The sequence below is a fragment of the Bubalus kerabau genome, chromosome 10 (genome assembly GCF_029407905.1).
Source record: "Bubalus kerabau isolate K-KA32 ecotype Philippines breed swamp buffalo chromosome 10, PCC_UOA_SB_1v2, whole genome shotgun sequence".
Taxonomy (NCBI): domain Eukaryota; kingdom Metazoa; phylum Chordata; class Mammalia; order Artiodactyla; family Bovidae; genus Bubalus; species Bubalus kerabau.
This window is the reverse complement of record NC_073633.1, coordinates 84,008,916-84,026,713: the sequence shown is the minus strand read 5'-3', so window position 1 is coordinate 84,026,713 and position 17,798 is coordinate 84,008,916. Positions and strand designations below refer to the sequence as shown.

At 37.8% G+C, this 17,798-nt stretch overlaps 1 protein-coding gene across 8 annotated transcripts in view; it reads right to left on the bottom strand.

Annotated features, from left to right (window-relative positions):
• Positions 1-500: 500 nt before the first annotated feature.
• The window catches only part of GPHN (gephyrin), a 526,998-nt gene continuing 509,700 nt past the window's right edge, over positions 501-17,798 (bottom strand). For all 8 annotated transcript variants that reach the window (XM_055538377.1, XM_055538378.1, XM_055538379.1 and 5 more), the window contains 4 exons: positions 13,475-13,539; positions 10,186-10,289; positions 2,613-2,709; positions 501-1,502 (listed from right to left, as the gene is read on the bottom strand). In XM_055538377.1, the coding sequence (XP_055394352.1) occupies positions 1,369-1,502; positions 2,613-2,709; positions 10,186-10,289; positions 13,475-13,539 (400 nt within the window). In that variant the 3' untranslated portion in view covers positions 501-1,368. The remainder of the gene's footprint in view (positions 1,503-2,612; positions 2,710-10,185; positions 10,290-13,474; positions 13,540-17,798) is intronic.

The following is a 17,798-nucleotide window of genomic DNA, read 5'->3' as shown; positions in this document are numbered from 1 at the left end:
CTCACTGGAAATTTTTTGGTTCATTACTTATTTTCCCTCCTATTCCAAAAAACTGTAGATGTTTGATTTGTTTCTATGACAGCTGAAAGAAAAATTTAGTTTCTCCAGCTATGGCTGGGAAGACCAGACCAACTGCAGGTTCTTCCCTACTTTCTTAGTCTATATTTGTACAATGCTACAGTAAAATATAGACTGCTGCTGCTAAGTCGCTTCAGTCGTGTCCGACTCTGTGCGACCCCATAGACGGCAGCCCACTAGGCTCCCCCATGTCTGGGATTCTCCAGGCAAGAACACTGGAGCGGGTTGCCATTTCCTTTTCCAATGCATGAGAGTGAAAAGTGAAAGCGAAGTCGCTCAGTCGTTTATAAAAAAAAAACTCCTTTATACCACTTCACCTTGCTAAGCCATCTTAACTACTGCTTTTATCCAAGCAGCACCCCATCAGAATGGCATGATAATCTTCTCTCTCTTCTTCTAAATAACAAGGCCAACACAATGGATTTTAAATAATGACCAAGGATTTTTTTTATTCATTAAGTTTCAGTATCATTACAGAAAATGTTATGGTACAGAGTTGTTTAACATTGTTTTTTCTTTGCTCTTGATTTCCACATGAATGCTGGTAACACTAATATCTGTACAAGATCAGTCTTTGATTTTATTTTTTGTTCTGTACAATTTTAAATGTATTGGTTAAAAAGGCTGTCAGCACTTAAGGAAGCATTTTTTCCCCCAGTTTGTTTGTTCAAATAAAAGGTATCCAGTTACTGCCCAAGAGTACTGTGCCACGAGGCTACGGGAGGAGAGACACTCCTCCCCGGACACTCTGCGGGGTGGCGCTCCTCGAGGCAGGGCAGGCCGCCACCCAGTCACTCTTTGTTTGGCGCTGTGCACATAAACACGAGACACATGATAAAGAACAAGCAGAAGCTCTCTGTAAAGCGGTTATGAAGCATACTAAGAAGGGAAATTCAAGTGTTGCCTACGCTAGTATAAATAAGCAGACAGCCTTGATTTAAGAGCATAAGTAGTTGTATTTTAAAGATGAGAAAAACACAAGTTCTGCAGGCACCTACCGCTGTCTACTAAAAGCTATCGCTATCAGACCTAGCATTGAACACACAAAGCGATTTGCAAGAAAGGAAAAATTTGCTTTGATATAATCAGAATAGAGTTGTCCGTTAAGATTTATTTTTAGGTGTTTTTTTCTTTAAAAGGTATTTAAATTCTTTTGAAATATAGTTCAAGATGTTGACTATACAGATTAACTTTTATCCAAATCAGAAAAACTAGCTGTGCCGTTGCATATTACAGGATACAGTCAATGATATGTGGACATGCATCAAAGCTTTCTCCCACTGGTGACCATCATAGCCGTCCGATGACCATGACGTCCACCACCTCGCCCTTGTGGAGCTCCACGTACTGCTCTGTCTTTGGAGGAAGCATCAATAATCCGTTGGCGCTGCGCATGCTCATCAGACGGCTGCTCATCTGATTACCTAGGAGGAAATACCTTATTACAGAGGCAGCGGCATCACAGTGTATGCACGTGGAGCCCTTGTAGTTCTTCTCAAAATAAAAACTGATGAACAGAAACACAGGTCTTCAAGAGGAAGAAAGATGATCCGACTTCCCAGTATCTTTTTCAGGTGACCTAGCTACTGTATCCTACTACCTTCTCATTAAACTTTAAAAAAATAAACGTTACAAAATATTGTTTAAGAGACCGAAATCAAAATTTTACAGCACTGTGGAAAATGCCACTGAATTTCTCAATTCAGGCTAACGTGTGATGTGTGTCTCAAAGAGAGGCTTTTAAAACCTATTAAAATAATTATGATAATAATAGCAGTGGCTACCATTTCTTTTGTATTTACTTAAGTGCCAGACAAGGTGGTAGGCATTTTACTCAGCTACTTTCTTTAGTTCTCGACACCTCAAAAGAGGTGAGGCAACTTGCCTATGGTCCTTCTAACTGGGTGGTGGCCAATTCGCAAGCAGTCTCTGATGACAAAGCCCGTGCACTTCCTCACTGTGCTAAGTGATGTCTGCACTTAATAGGGTCTTTGTTTAAATTTTTTCTGGAATTGCATCAAAAGTCAGGTAAAATATGACTAGAGAAGTTGGGGATAAAAATTTAAAGTCTACAGCAGGTAACTATAGAACTCAATTAGCAAAGTTGATTTCTGAGTCCTTAGAACTTACCAATATCTAGAGTATAGTACAGGCTACAGAGAATCACAGTCTATTTGGCTTTAATGTCACATTTCAGCGTGACATAGCCAGAGTCCCCTCCTTTTCCTAAAACCAAAGTTATGCTTAGAATTTACTGGTTGAACAAACAGATAAAAATCTTCTGTAATTCTAGATTTGTATTTCAAACGTTTGTCTAGAAATACAGTTCCAAGGAATAACTGAACAATTATTAGTCTTTTCTACTCTTGTCCTGTTATGTCACACTGTTTAGGAATAACTTAACATCTAATCTCTTAAAAGGGAAAATGTACAATAATTACAAAATTAGGTATACTCAAGGAAGGAGGTTATACATAAATTTGTGTTTTAACAGAATGGGCGCAAAGAGATGCCTGCAGGTATGAATGACCAACCTGTGCTCTGTGCCCAAGGCAGTGGTTCTTGGTGATGCCAAGTCAATATACACCGATGGTATTCTGGGCGAGGATCCAGTTTTACATCACATGATAACTACAGGAAAAAGAGGAAAGGAAAACAAACTCCATCACTCTTAAACTTGATCATTTCTTAAAACTACAGGGTGGTGGTGGTCGTGCAAAGAGTGCAATGGACTGGGAAATATCCTGGCATTCTGCGGTCTCCACCACTGCCACCTTACGTCCAGAGGTTGGGCTGCTCTGGTAGAAAGAGAAAAGAAGGCTAAGAAGTTGGTATTTGCAGTAGGGAAAAGGGTAGATGAAAATTACAAAGTCTATTTTTGAAGCCTAATTTGACCTATGAATTGAGAAATTAAGGCAGATATTTTAATACTGAAAATAAAGGAGGTAGACCTCAACAAATAAGCTCAATATACATTTATCTGTCTATCCATCCATTTGTCCATCTATCCATCCATCAAACAGATTTATTGAGGTGCTAATTTAGCAACTCATTCATATACTTATCTTTAATATAAAAGGGATACTTTCATTTTTAAAATTTTCACTGGAGTGCAACTAATTTACAATGTTGTGTTAGTTTCAGGTGTAAAACAAAACAAATCAGTTACACATGCTGCTGCTGCTGCTGCTAAGTAGCTTTAGTCGTGTCCGACTCTGTGCGACCCCACAGATGGCAGCCCACTAGGCTTCTCTGTCCCTGGGATTCTCCAGGCAAGAATACTGGAGTGGGCTGCCATTTCCTTCTCCAATGCATGAAAGTGAAAAGTGAAAGTGAAGTCGCTCAGTCGTGTCCGACTCCTAGCGACCCCATGGACTGCAGCCCACCAGGCTCCTCCATTCATGGGATTTTCCAGGCAAGAGTACTGGAGTGGGGTGCCATTGCCTTCTCCACATATATCTCCTCATTTTTAGATTCATTTCCATGTAGGCCATTACAGAGTATGGAGTAGAGTTCCCTGTGCTATACAGTAGGTCCTTACTATCTTATATATACTAGATACATAGTAATTTGTATAGGCCATCCCAATCTTCCAATTTATCCCTTCCCTCTCCTTACTCTCTGGTGAGCTGCCCTGGTGGTTCACTTTTAAAGAACCTCTTGCCAATGCAGGAGACATGGGTTTGATCCCTGGGTTGGGAAGATTCCTTGCAGAAGGAAATGGCAACTCACTCCAGTATTTTTGCCTGGGAAATCCCACAGATAGAGATCGCAAAAGAGGTGGCTACAACTTAGCAACTAAACAACAACAACACAACCTCCTTACTCCCTGGTAATCATAAGTTTGTTTTCTACATCTGTAAGTCTATTTATGTTTTGTAGGTAAGTTCATTTGTACTTTTTTTAGGTTCCACATATAAGCGATACCATGATATTTGTCTTTGTCTGTCTGACAAAGTATGATAACTCAGTATGATAACCTATAGGTTTATCCATGTTGCTACAAATGGCGTTATTCCATTCTTTTTTATGAAAGAGTAATATTTCACAGTGTATTAAAAAGCAGAGACATTACTTTGCCTTCAAAAGTCCATACAGTCAAAGCTATGGTTTTTCCAGTAGTCACATATGGATATGAGATTTGGACCATAAAGAAGGCTGAGTGTAGAATCGATGCTTCTGAATTGTAGTGTTGGAGAAGACTCTTGAGAGTCCCTTAAACTGCAAGGAGATCAAACTAGTCAATCCTAAAGGAAATCAATCCTGAATATTCATTGGAAGGACTGATGCTGAAGCTGAAGCTCCAATACTTTGGCTACCTGACACAACTCATTAGAAAATTTCCCTGATGCTGGGAAAGATTGAAGGCAGGAGAAGAAGGGGACAATAGAGGACGAGATAGTTGGATGGCAAACTGACTCGATGGACACGAGTTTGAGCAGCTCCGGGAGATGGTGAAGGACAGGGAGGCCTGGCATGCTGCAGTCCATGGGGTCGCAAAGGGTCACACATGGCTGAGTGACTGAACAACAATAATTATTCTAATTAGACTCTCTGGAATCTAGACTAAAATTCAATTCAAGGGTGTTTCTCCTTAATTAAATCACGCTCAACTCTTTCATGTGATATTCCTTATGTTTATACGCTACTTCATATCTACCGAGGGGGTAACTTGCCCTTGTTCCTAATTTATTCTGTGATTACCAGAGGACAAAAATCTCTGTCTTTTAACCTCTCCCCATGGGTGTGTGTGTTCTCCAGTTCCAAACCATAAGAACTATCGCATGGTTGTGTCATTTGCTACATGTTTAAGCTTCTCCCCAGCAGCGGCACTGACTGGCTGGCTCACGGACGGCCGTGCAGCGCGGCAAATACTAGGCTGCGAAGCTAGCAGCGCCTACCCCAGGCTTACTGGCAACCGCTGCGCTGTGCTGGAAAGCTATTTTGCTTTCCCATACCTGTTTGTTCATCTACAAAATGGGATTGTTTGTTTTAAAGGAGTATATTTATGTTAATTTAAGAAATAAGAACTTCATCAATTTGAAGTGAATGAATTTTTTTCACAGCCTCACAAAGAGCTGTTCCTTTTGCAGCAAGAGATGAAGCTAATCAGGTTTTTGTGGTATTTTACTGAAATGCAGAATACTTTATTCACTAATATATTTAGTTGTACTGACATTATAGTTCTGGTATATTACATCAGGTAGCTGCAGCTTAAGAAAGCACCTATTCACTAGGAGCATCAGTGCTTAAAATAATGATGTACCATGAGTAAATATACACATATATTTTGGTGGAAGAACACTGCAAATTGTGGATGTTTTACTTTTTTTCCACTCATTCGAAATTGGGCAGTGAGCTATAGACTAGGAGTCCTCTGCTTCCTTTGAGTATTTTTCTGGCACATGGTAGTCACCCAAGAGATAAAACTGTATTATTTGGTGTGGTATTATATGGTATGCTCTACATGTAAATATCTAATGAAGAGAATTAGAAAAGGAAAAAAAGAAAGGTCAATGAAATGAAATGAAAAGCCATACACTGGGAGAAAATACTTGTACAAAGCATGCCTGATAAAGACCTGTTATCCAAAATATACAAAAAATTCTTAAAACTCAATAAGAACATGAACAATCCAATTATAAACTGGGCAAAAGAAGTGAGCACCATATCAATGAAGATACACATATGAGAAGTAAGCATATGAAAAAATGTTCAACATCATACAGGGAATTGCAAATTAAAACAACAATGAGATACCACTAGATAGCTACTAGAAAGGCCAAAAATCCAAAATACTAGGCACACCAAATCCTGTTGAGAATGTGGAAGAACAGGGACTCATCACTGGGGCAGGAATTGCAAAATGGTACAGCTACTTTGGAAGACATTTTGGCATTTCCTACAAAACTAAATATATCTTATCATACAATCCAGCAATCACATTCCTTGGTATTTATCCAAGTGAACTGAAAGTTTATGTTCATACAAAAACTTACACACAAATATGTTCAGCAGCTTTATTCATAATTGCCAAAACTGGAAGCAACAAAGATGCCCTTCAGTAGGTGAGTGGATAAATGGTGGCATATCCAGAGAAAGGAATATAATTCTGTGCTAAAAAGAAATGAGCTATCTAGCCATGAAAAGTCATGAAGGGAACTTAAATTCATATTACTAAGTGAAAGTAGATAATTTGAAAAGGTTACATACTGCATGATTCCAACAATATGATATTCTGGAAAAGGCAAAACTATGGAGACAGTAAAAAGACCAAGGGTTAGTAAGGAGGGAGGAATGAACAGGCAGAGTGCAGAGGGTTTCTGGGTTGTGAGAGTGTGCTACACTACAATGGTGCATGATATGTGCCAAGTTGCTCAGTCGTGTCCGACTCTGTGACCCCATGGACTGTAGCCTGCCAGGCTCCTCTGTCCATAGGATTCTCCAGGCAAGAATACTGGAGTGGGTTGTTATACCTTCCTCCAGGGGATCTTCCCAACCCAGGGGTCAATACATGTAATTGTACATTTATCAAGACCCATGGAATACACAACAGCAAGACTGAACCCTAATGTAGACTATGGACTTTGGGGGATAATGAATGTGTCACTATAGGTTCACTGATTGTAACAAATGTACCACTGTGGTACAGGACGTCAACAGTCGAGGAGATTGTGTGTGTGTATGTTGTGTGTGTGTGTGTATGTGTGTGTGTGTGTATGTATGTATGGGGTGGGGAGGAGAATACAGGAACTCTTTGAACTTTCTGCTTAATTTTGCTGTGAACCTGGATGTGCTATAAAAAACAAAATTTTTTAGTTAAAAAAGGGGAGAATATTTTGTCCTTCCTCTTTGTCCTGCCCATCTTTTAGAGAAGTGACCTCAAAGAATTATCTAGCATAGTAAGTAATTAATGTAAATATAGTACAATAAAGTTTTTATGGATCCATTTATATGGTATAAAAGGGCACAAAGAAGTAAATAATCAGCCTTCTTAGGGACACCGGGAAAGGATTCACAGAGGGCATGATGATGCCTGAGTCTTATGATTAAGGAATTTTCTAAGCTGAGAAAAGAGAAGGTGGTGGTTAGGAGAGACCCTCCTAGGAAGGCCATCTCATGCTCATCCTGGAGACAGTAAAAAGCTTGGTATGGTGAGAATGCAGGATGGGAAGCAGATAACACTGGAGGGAGAACAAGCCTTGGGATGGAGGGCCTCCTATGCTCACTTGAGTGTCTGAATTTAACCTTGGGGTCATGGGAAGCATTGAAGAATTTTAATTGGAGGTGCTGACAATGATTAGTTAGACAGAAAAGGGATTTAAAAGCAGGCAAGATTAGAGGAAGAGAAAACATCAAATGTTGGTGCCATTATTCAAATCAGGTTTATTTGGCTACAAAACACAGGGGATGCGGATGGTGGAGGGGACGTTAGGAAAACGGTGAAGATCTGGAAGGCTGGAGTAAGGAATGGAAAAAGCTGATCCACAAGATATAAAAGGTTCTTCAGGGGGAATTTTGGCCCCTCCTGAGATTTGTAAATTGGAAGTGATAACTCGAAAAGATGTACACTCTTCTCCAGTTGTACTCAGTGCCCTGGTAATAAAAGTGAAGGACAAAAAGGGAAAACTGATTCAACTTTGTGGATTCTTAGAGTGATTGTAGTAGAAGGAAGGAGAGGCAAAAAAAACCAAAAAAAAAACTGAGGGTGTTAGAAAAAGTTGAAGTGATACACCATAGGATTTAGGCTGGAGAAAAGGGTTAAAGCCAGAAGGGGCTTATAGACTGTGGAAAAAGGGTGAGGTGTTTAAATTCTTTTATATCTACTGGTAGGTAACTTGTCATTGTTCTTGAACTGTATACCAGAGTTGGTGAGTTTTGAGATGGAGCACTTCATGGCATTGAAAAGGATGGGCATGTGAGCAGCTGAAGCAAAACTAAAATTATCAAGAATTATGGAAATAAAGCAACTGAAGATAAGAGGTCAGGCACAAAAGAAGACTTTTAGACAACTGCCGAAACCTGAATGTGTTTGGAACATTTGCTGGTGATAATATGGGAAGGTGAAAGCTTCAGGAGACTCGGGGGGAGAGGTTGGACTAATTGCTGCACAGACTAGAGAAGAGAGTTTGTGAGAAAACAGATAACAAAAGGGGATTCTATTTGAGTGGAGGCCCCAGGTGACATGCTCTAGGCCCTGGCGGATACTGAGGGCCTGGACTCTGCTTGAGTCTTGTCAAAGCTTCCAAAGAGTGGTTTTAAAGGACCTTGACACTAACTCTTAAAAGTACTAGAGAAGTTATAAGCACTGATTTCATTAGTCTAAAAGAGAGGAGCTTGAGCTCATTTGCCCCACAAATCATCTGAAATTTATCATGTAACATTAAAATTCTTATGCATGCTGGTACAGATCAGTTTCAACTTCATTTTCCCAAAGTTTCTATAACCTAGTTATAATTTTCATCTCCTAGTAATAATAAAACTGGCTTATACTTCTTATAAATCATAGATAGTTCTATCATTTTCAATATCTGTTTTAAATCAAACTACAGGCCATAATATTCTCACATAACAGGCATTCAATTATATCTTGTGAAGATCAATGACTAACTTTTTTTAAAAGCTGAATAATGTTCCATTGTACACATATACATCATTTTCCTTATCTGTTCATCTGTTGTTGGAAATTTGGGTTGCTTCCTTATGTTTGCTATAGAGGATAATGTTACAACGAATGGTGGGGTGCAAATATCTCTTTGAGATCCTGATTTCAATTCTTTTGGACATATATCCAAAAGTGGGACTGCTGGATCATATGATAGTTTTACTTTTAATTTTTGAGGAAACTCCATACTGTTTCCCATGAGGCAACATGGATATACCTAGAGGACATCATACCAAGTGAAATAAGCTAGTTACAAAAGTACTGCCAGATTCCACTTACAGGAAGTATCTAAAACAGACTCACAGAGGCAAAAGATAGAACAGTGATTGTCAGGAGCTGAGGGATGGAGGAAACGGGAAATTGTTGCTTAATGGATATACAGTTTCTGTTATGCAAGGTGAATTAGCTCTAAGGGATCTGCTGTACAGTATATTACCTATAGTTATGTAGTACCGTGCATTTTAAGATCCTTTAAGAGGATAGTCTTCACATTAAATGCTCTTACCATGAAACAAATCAAAGAACACAAGGGCATTTCTGGAGGCGATGGACGTTGTTTAGTATCTTGACTGTGGTGACGGTATCATGCGTGTTTGTGTTTGTCCAAATTTTTCAAAATGTCTACATTAAACACGTGCAACTGGTATATATAAATTATACCTCAGTAAATCTTAAAAGAAAGAAAAGCACTGGCTTAGGATTAGTTTAAATTGCCAGGAAAATTGTTCATTAGTTACACAGAAACTATATTACATAGTTAGTTGACTAGTAGTAAATCAAGTTGGAGTTAGTGTGGTGAGAAGGGGACTGTAGTTTCTGACTGACTTTCACTGCAGGTATAACTCCTCAGCCTTAGTAGTCCTTTTCCAAACAATATGGTCACCCTCTCCTTCTTTTTCTCTTTCTAGTCCTTTAACTGTCTTTTTCTGAACTGTTTAAAATTGATCAGTGGGGTCACAGAAAAAGTGATCAAATAAATTGCTATTCTCTGTAAGTTTACCTAGGGAAAAGGGAATTTTTATCCCTCCTTCCATAGGGTTTAGTATTAGTTTAGTATTCTATTGACCATTTTGTCATTACATATCCATTCCTAAATGGACTTCTAGCTGAAGAAAATTATTCCCTTTAGGAGTCATGGAATAATGTGGAAAGGGAATAAAGGGGACTCCTTTCCCTTTGTTTTCTATCATGAAGAGAGGTATATAATCATATTTTCCCTTGAAATTGACTCAATGAACATGAGTTTGAGCAAGCTCTGGGAGATGGTGAAGGACAGGGAAGCCTGGTATGCTACAGAGGGTCACACAGAGTAGGACATGACTGAGTGACTGAATAACAACAACAACATAAAATTCTAGATGTTTGTTTTGGGCAGTTAAAAAATCATATCCTGATTTGTTACTAGGCTTCAGTTTTGGTTTCTGGTCATTAGCAAACATTACCCTGGCTTTGATGATGGTTGGCCGAGGATCCAAGATGCCTTGCATCTTTCTCAGCGCAGGCACAACAAAGAGATTGCAGGTGACCACGGCTGACACAGGATTCCCTGGAAGTCAACCAAGCAGTTATTTATAGTATACACATAGAAATTTGCCAAAAAAATCATGAATGTCTACACGTTCAGGTATCAAAGGGAATGAAGTGACTAATCACTAGCCTTCCTCTTTTGAATCACCTCGAATCCAAACGAATGCCAGAATAGAGCCATAGTCAACCAAATGGCTGACTGTGTGTAAACATTTGGATTTACCAGTGAAACGCAGACTTCTGATGCACAGAAGCTGCTGAACATCATTTATTTTTGCTTTCCTGAGAGCCATACATTGAAGCCCTTACTAATCAGTTTGTACTTGCTATTTTTAAAATGGCATAAAATTACATAGTAATACATACTCAGTGCAAAAAAATATTAGCAAGTGGGATAAGCATAAAGAAATTTATCCATAATCCTCCCTACCCAGAAATTTCTTTAAATTAAAACATATAAAACGAAATGATTTAAAATGTGAAGGATTTGAAGGTGAATACTGTTAGGAACTGAATTATGTTTCCCTCAAATTCATATGTTGAAGTCTTAACCCTCCAATGTGACTATATTTGGAGATAGGACTGTTAAAGAAGTAACTAAGGTTAAATGGGCTTCCCTGGTGGCGCCAAATGGTAAAGAATCCTCCTGTCAATGCAGGAGAGGTTAGGGACATAGGTTCAATCCCTGAGTAGGGACGATCCCCTGGAGAAGGACCTGGGAACCCACTCCAGTACTCTTGCCTGGAGAACCCCATGGACAGATGGAGCCTGGCAGGCTACAGTCCATAGGGTCGCAAACAATTGGACACAACTAAAGCAACTTAGCACGCATACGAAGTTCAATGAGATTGTAAGGGTGAGGTTCTCATCCAATAGGACTGGTGTCCTCATAAAAAGAAAAAGAAACATGAGGAGTGTACACAGAAGAAAAGGTCATGTGGAGGTGTTGGGAGAAACTGGCCATCTGCAAGCAAGGGAGAAAGAGCTCCACAGAAACCAACTGAGCTGGCACCTTGAGCTTAGACTTCTAGTCTCCAGAACTGTGAGAAAATACACTTCTGTTGTTTAAGCCACCCAGTCTGTGATATTCTGCTTTGGCAGCCCGAGCAGAATAACACAAATGCCAAGTTCTTTCACAGTTAAAAGAAAAATTTGAGGAATTCAATTGTACTTCTCCACGAAGAAATCTGGGTGTGTCATGCACTTCAAAGGCAGGTAAGGTGAGCTATGAAAAAATGACTGAGAGGAGAATAACAGATTTAGTTTCTTGTGTGGTATTGTTAACTAACAAAGCTGTGTGACCCCGGCAAGAGTTCCAAACCTTTCTAGGTCTAACTTCACTCAATCACAAAATAAAAAGTTTGGACAACATGAGTCTCAATATCCCTGTTGGTTCTAAAATTATAATTTTACTGATACTTTTATACCGTGATATGTGACTGTGTGTGTGTGTGTGTGTGTGTGTGTGTGTGTGTGTGTGTGTGTAGTGGGGGGTAGGGAATGGCTTGGGCTTTTAGATTCCCTTGGCCTGGTTACGTGATGCTAATTTCATCATCAAAATAAAAGGCAATGGCTGGTTTAGCCTATTACTAGCTAAAACCCTACCTTTAATTTTTTTCTACCTACAAAAGCAGTTAAAAAGAGATTTTTTTAAAATTGTAAAGTGATGAGTGACACAATTATTCCAGTAGAAAAAACTGTTGTTTTTCTGAGTTGTTCCACAGGATAGCAGACTCTTAGTGATAATTAACTGCTTTACTCTTCAATCAAAATGTAAACAGATGGAAAGTTTTCTGGGAAAGCAAAAAAAAGAAAAAAGAAAAAAAGCTCAACAATGATTACAGTATTCCTGTAATGTTACTGCTTGATAAAATTACTCTATAAAAAAATGAATTGGTCAATGTTAAAAAAGAGACTGGAAGAACCAACACCAAAAATCTGAAAATAGTGGTTATTTCGGGTAAGGGAGATTATGGATAACATTTTTTATTGTTTATCTAAGTATTTTCTAATGTTTTACGGTGAACACATGTTACTAGAGTAAGTTTAAAAAGTTAAAAAAAGAACAAGTAGATACACAAGACTTGCAAAATCCGATTCTGAGTTTTCAAATCCTTGTAAAAAGAACCACTTTGCTGGTTTTACAATCTGAACATGTGAATTGTTGCTGCCCTCTTTTGGTACCTTCAGGCTGAGCATAGAAAATCTCAGAGGAGCAATTTGAAAAGTAGGCTATTTAATTGCAACTTCTTTGGCAGATAAACAACACTTTGTAATGGCAAAACAGGCTCCCACTACAACATACTTCGTAGGTCAAGTCATATCATTTGTAGACAACATAAACAGTCTCTTCTAAGCAAAATGAAGCTAGAAAGAGGTTATCCTTTCTCTACATAATGGTGTTCAGAGTATCTAGGGCTATATTAAAGGCCTTAAGGAGCTTTACACCACAGATAAATTTTGAGAACTAAAACTTTACTTACATGTCCTCTCTCTTAATATGACAGCAATCAAACCTCTTTTATGCTTATAGATAAGGGGCTTTAAAAATGTTTTTAAAGTTCTAAAATTTTTTGCCTGCCTTTTCTTTCTATCTCTGAGATTTATTAACTATAAAAAAGCAAATAAGCATTCCAAAGCCACCAGACTTCTACATCTGAAAGGGATAAGTAGGTTATTTTTGGAAGGAATCTATGCCAAAAAATAGAGAATGGAACATTGCTTACAGATCAGAGGATAATATTAGAAGTTGAAAAAATAACAAGTAGATGCAATGTTGTATTTCCGTTGTTGCTGTTGTTCTAGTATCTGCAGGGGTGATTCAGGGCCCTTTGAGCACAATAGCTGCGGGAGATGATTACATCGCTAACTTTGACCAGTGTCCTGTGAGTGCCCCAGAAAGATGTAGTGACAGGTAACACTTATCATCTTAGGGTCTGAATTGTGCTTTGAAAGGTACTATCTAATTTGACTTTTGCACAAACCCTATGAAGCATATATTTGCCCCATTTTATAGATGAAGAAATAGCTTCAGAGAGATTATGTGATTTGTTCAAGGTCATACAGTATGCAAAGCGGGGCTTGAGCCCAGGTCTTTCAGAGTCCAAATCATGTGCTCTGATAGGGGACTGCTCACCTGGGGCACAAAAAGATTTTGGTTATTTTTCCAGAAAAAGCAAAAGAAAGTATTTAAGTTATTCTTACCTGGTAGCGCAAAGATTATTTTTCTTACACCATCGATATCTAAAGTTGCAAATGTCGTTGGCAGGCTAGAAGAAAAATAGAGGATATTTGTTAGTGACTGCTAAGCAGTTTGATGAGTAAATTAAATACTGCAGTTTTCTTGTTATATGGTCCTTCACACAGATCACTTACTCTCTAAAAATACTTTTCTGTTGACTCTCCTTTAAACCTTTATAACCTGCAGTGAAGCACAATTAAATTAATTTGTTTTTAGCATCTTCTGTTTTTAACCAAGGCTTCCTGGTTTTCTGTAGTTCACTTTGTTTCCTTCTTGCCAGTGCCAAAGAAGTGTATCCCAACCCCAGTTTCTCTAGCCCTTTAGTTTAACAATTTCTAATGCGTTTATTTCCTGCTGACCAGTAACAATCATTCTTTTTATCAGACGACTATCTGGTAAGACATGTCTATCAGACAACCGCCTACTGTTGAAGATGAGTATTTCTCAGCCCTTTAAGACTATACTCAGCAATAAATATAAAAGCTTCCCTATGAAGGGAAGTTTTTGAAACATCAAAACAAAATATCATGACTAGAACAAAATTAAAGCAATAACGATTTTTAAAGTTTATTTTTTAATTAATTTATTTTAATTGGAGGTTAATTACTTTACAATATTGTGGTGGTTTTTTCCATACATTGACATGAATCAGCCACGGGTGTACATGTGTCCCCCTGTCCTGAAACCCTTCCCACCTCCCTCCCCATCCCATCCCTCTGGGTTGTCCCAGTGCATCGGCTTTGAGTGCCCTTAAAGCAATAATAATTTTAAAATATTCTCAAATTATGTTTCCTTAAGGGTCTGACAGGAATCCTCATCACAGGGGTGTGGGGAGGGGTGTCAGTGGCATGAAGGCGGAGGGCAGTAAATAAGAGTGATTTTTTTTTTTTTTTCTATAGACTACCCTTCACACAGACTCTCAGCTAAAATTTTTACTATATAAATGAAACTTGAATGATGCAAAATTTTAGGGAATGCTGAAATTTCCACATAACTAAAAAAACTACCCAAACTGTTTTCCTTTTTACTATTTTCACTGATGAGCTGAATGAGAAAAGGATCACTCACGCACAACCTTTTGCAGTAAAAGGATGAACATGAACATTTCTGATGACTCGCAGCCGTCATTATTAACCAATTCTACACTGCTATGACACAGTGATACTGGGTTTAATACCACAATATTAAACCATAACACAACAGCATGCGCTGCGATGTTTCTACAGTTCTTGCTTCTGCTTTTTCTCCCCCTAGTGTTTTATTTTTCTGGGGTCCCCTCATTTGAGACTGCCATCATCTCGACCCTTAAAGCTGGCCTTAGGTTTGGGAACCAGAGAGTAGTAATAGCTATATTGTTAGAATGATAATAATAATAATAATAATAATAGAAACCACCACTTTTAAAGAAACATCTAAGCACTATATCCATTATTTCATTTAATTCTATAAAAAATCCTATGAGGTGACAATTATTATTCCATTATAGATGATGAAAATGAGACTCAGAGATTAAGTGATTTAGCCAAAATCACTCAGATACAAAATGGGGAAACAAAGATTTGAACCAAGGTTTTTCTAACATTATGGTTCATAATTAGATAAGGCTCTCATAGGGTATGCTGTTAAGTGTTACTATATTGGTTTCATAACATCTATTTTTGGCTACTGAGGCCTTCCTTTTTTGCTTACTTCTTGATTCTTTGGTGTATTTTAGAAAACAGAGATTAGACTGTCTTATCTATTTATAGATAGGTTATTTGGCGATTATTGTTACTGTGTGATGAAAATAATTTCCAAGGTACATTTTGACTACAGCTATGTTCACTGCAGATGACCCATAAAAACCGTGATTGGTAGATCTGGTTGATAATATTCCAAATGCTTTTTGAGTATCTCTTTGTCTAAAATGAAAGAGGTTAATTGCATTCTGAATGCACTGTATGTGGGAAGAGCAAAGCTAAATTGTTCTTCAGCTTTTTATATTTCTTCTTGTTCTACTATTAAGTAGCAATTACTTTAAATTCTTATCTTCAGACAGTATAAAATTCTGGCCAATTAAAGGAAGTCCATTTAAAGTTCTAAACCACTTTTTTATAGCAAACTAAAACACTAAGAGTGAGGAGGGAACACATGACACCTTCCCTCTATGTATCTGAAGCTACTTTAGATCATCTTTTGAATCTTGCAGACAGGCACTGTGATTTCTCTAAAGATACTCATTTTAAAAGACCCCATTATAATAAAACATTTTGTAACTGTGCACTGCTATTATGCCTTATTGCTAGACTAGGAAGTTTCTGTTTAGGATCTGGAAAGCTCTTTCCTTAAAACTTAACACCTGTTGTTCTTTTCCCTCTTGAGATCAGAATGTAACAGCTTTTAAACTTTAAGGCAAGAGAATAAACAGTAGGAACTGATGAACTCCTACAGCTGAAGTGAATGGTAATAACAGATTAAAAATAAAATGAGTACTTATTATATATCATAGGTGCTGAGATTAATTTCAATAGTAGATATTACACAAAATTTCTCCCCTAGAGGTGAGGGCAAGTAATGTCAGCTTCTTTCTCACTGTAGAGAAATAATCAATTCAATTTTTGCAGTTAGTGAGAAGTACATTGATGTACTCATGGGATGTTCTCTGTATTCTAATCATATTAGTACTGCCCATGGGGACAGGAATTTTAAAAAGTCCGTGTGTACTCATAGCATAAAGATATTTGCTTAAGACAAAATATTCTTAGTAAGAATGATCCCAATGCAACAGCTTCAATAGTAAAAAGGTCCTGTCAGTGGAGGCCATATTGGAGCAACTACAGAAATACAACACTAAGAATTCTGAATTCTGTTAGATTGTGGAAAGGCTTTAGGGATTATCTTAACTTGATACTTAAACATAAAGCCCAATCCCTGTCTTAGAACTGACATGAGGTGCCCAATAAATCAGGGAGACCAGGAGGGCTTGCTTGACACTTAAAAAAGGCTTCTTTCTAGAAATTTCTGCTATTTCCCGGCTATTTCTGCTATTACAGCTCACTTGTAATAACTGGTAGGTCCCACCTCTACTCTCAGGGTTCACATGAACACCCATCAGAGTATAACCCTGAACTAAAGCATCATCACTGTTGTCCCAGATAGCAAGGAGGCGTGCTGAAATGCTCACCCACACACTGAGGCCTTTCAACACTGTTTTTATGTTTATGTATCACAGACTTAGAGAGCAGCAGCGGTCTGAACAGACAGGCTATTGCTTAAATACATGGCCACACACATTTTATCAACACCAATGTTTGCATTCTTTGAGGATTTATTATGGATCACAAAACCTCTAGCCAATCCTCAGGGAGTTATTAATTTTTAGGAGATATGCAAGATCTAGGTATGTGTTTATTTTTCTTTCCTCTTTGGAGGTAGTAAGCATTATGAAATACTATTCATGAAGTATTCTTGCAAAGAAAAAAAGTGAATCTGAATCTAATCAAACTTTTAGATCTAACTTCTAGTGTACAGAATATACTGGAGAGAGAGAGAAACAAGTCAACCACCACCACAAGGAAGCCATCAGCCAAACCTATTCACAAGGACAAAGGATTCAGTTTTTGTAACAAGTCAATGGCATACCAAAAATGTGGGAGCGGGGGCGGGTATTAAATGTTCTTGTTTAATAGAGAGTCAACAACCAAATACATTGAGTAGACCTAACTCAAATCCTAATTCAAATAAAACATATATAAGAAGGCATACTCTTCCTTGACATTTGGGAGACTTTTCAAATATGATTGGGGAATTAGATGATATTCAGGTGTTCTTATTTATTTTTTTAGGTGAGATAATACCATTGTGATTATATAAGATAATACTGCTGTTGTTATTATTAATATTTGAGATGTATACTAAAATGCCACATCTAGAATTTGTTTTAAAACCATCTAACCCTCTGCTCTCCGAAAAAGGTAAAGGAAGGGATTGATAAAACAATTAAGGAGAAATGTTGATAATTACTGAAGCTGGGTTATGGGGTACAGGGGGTTTCATTATACTCTCTGCTTTTGTGTATGTTTGAGAATTTTCATACTAAAATGTTTTTAAGTGAGAGAAAGAGACGAAAAAGAGAAGGAAGGAACTAGACATGGGAATTAAAAGGAGAAAAGGTTTGGAAAGTTGCTTTGCTTCTTTTTAAACCAGATTCAGTGTTTAATAAAGAAGATGAATTCCCATTTCAGATAGGATATATACTTTTTCAAAGAACTGTAATACTGTAACATTCCTTTATTAGAATAAATAATC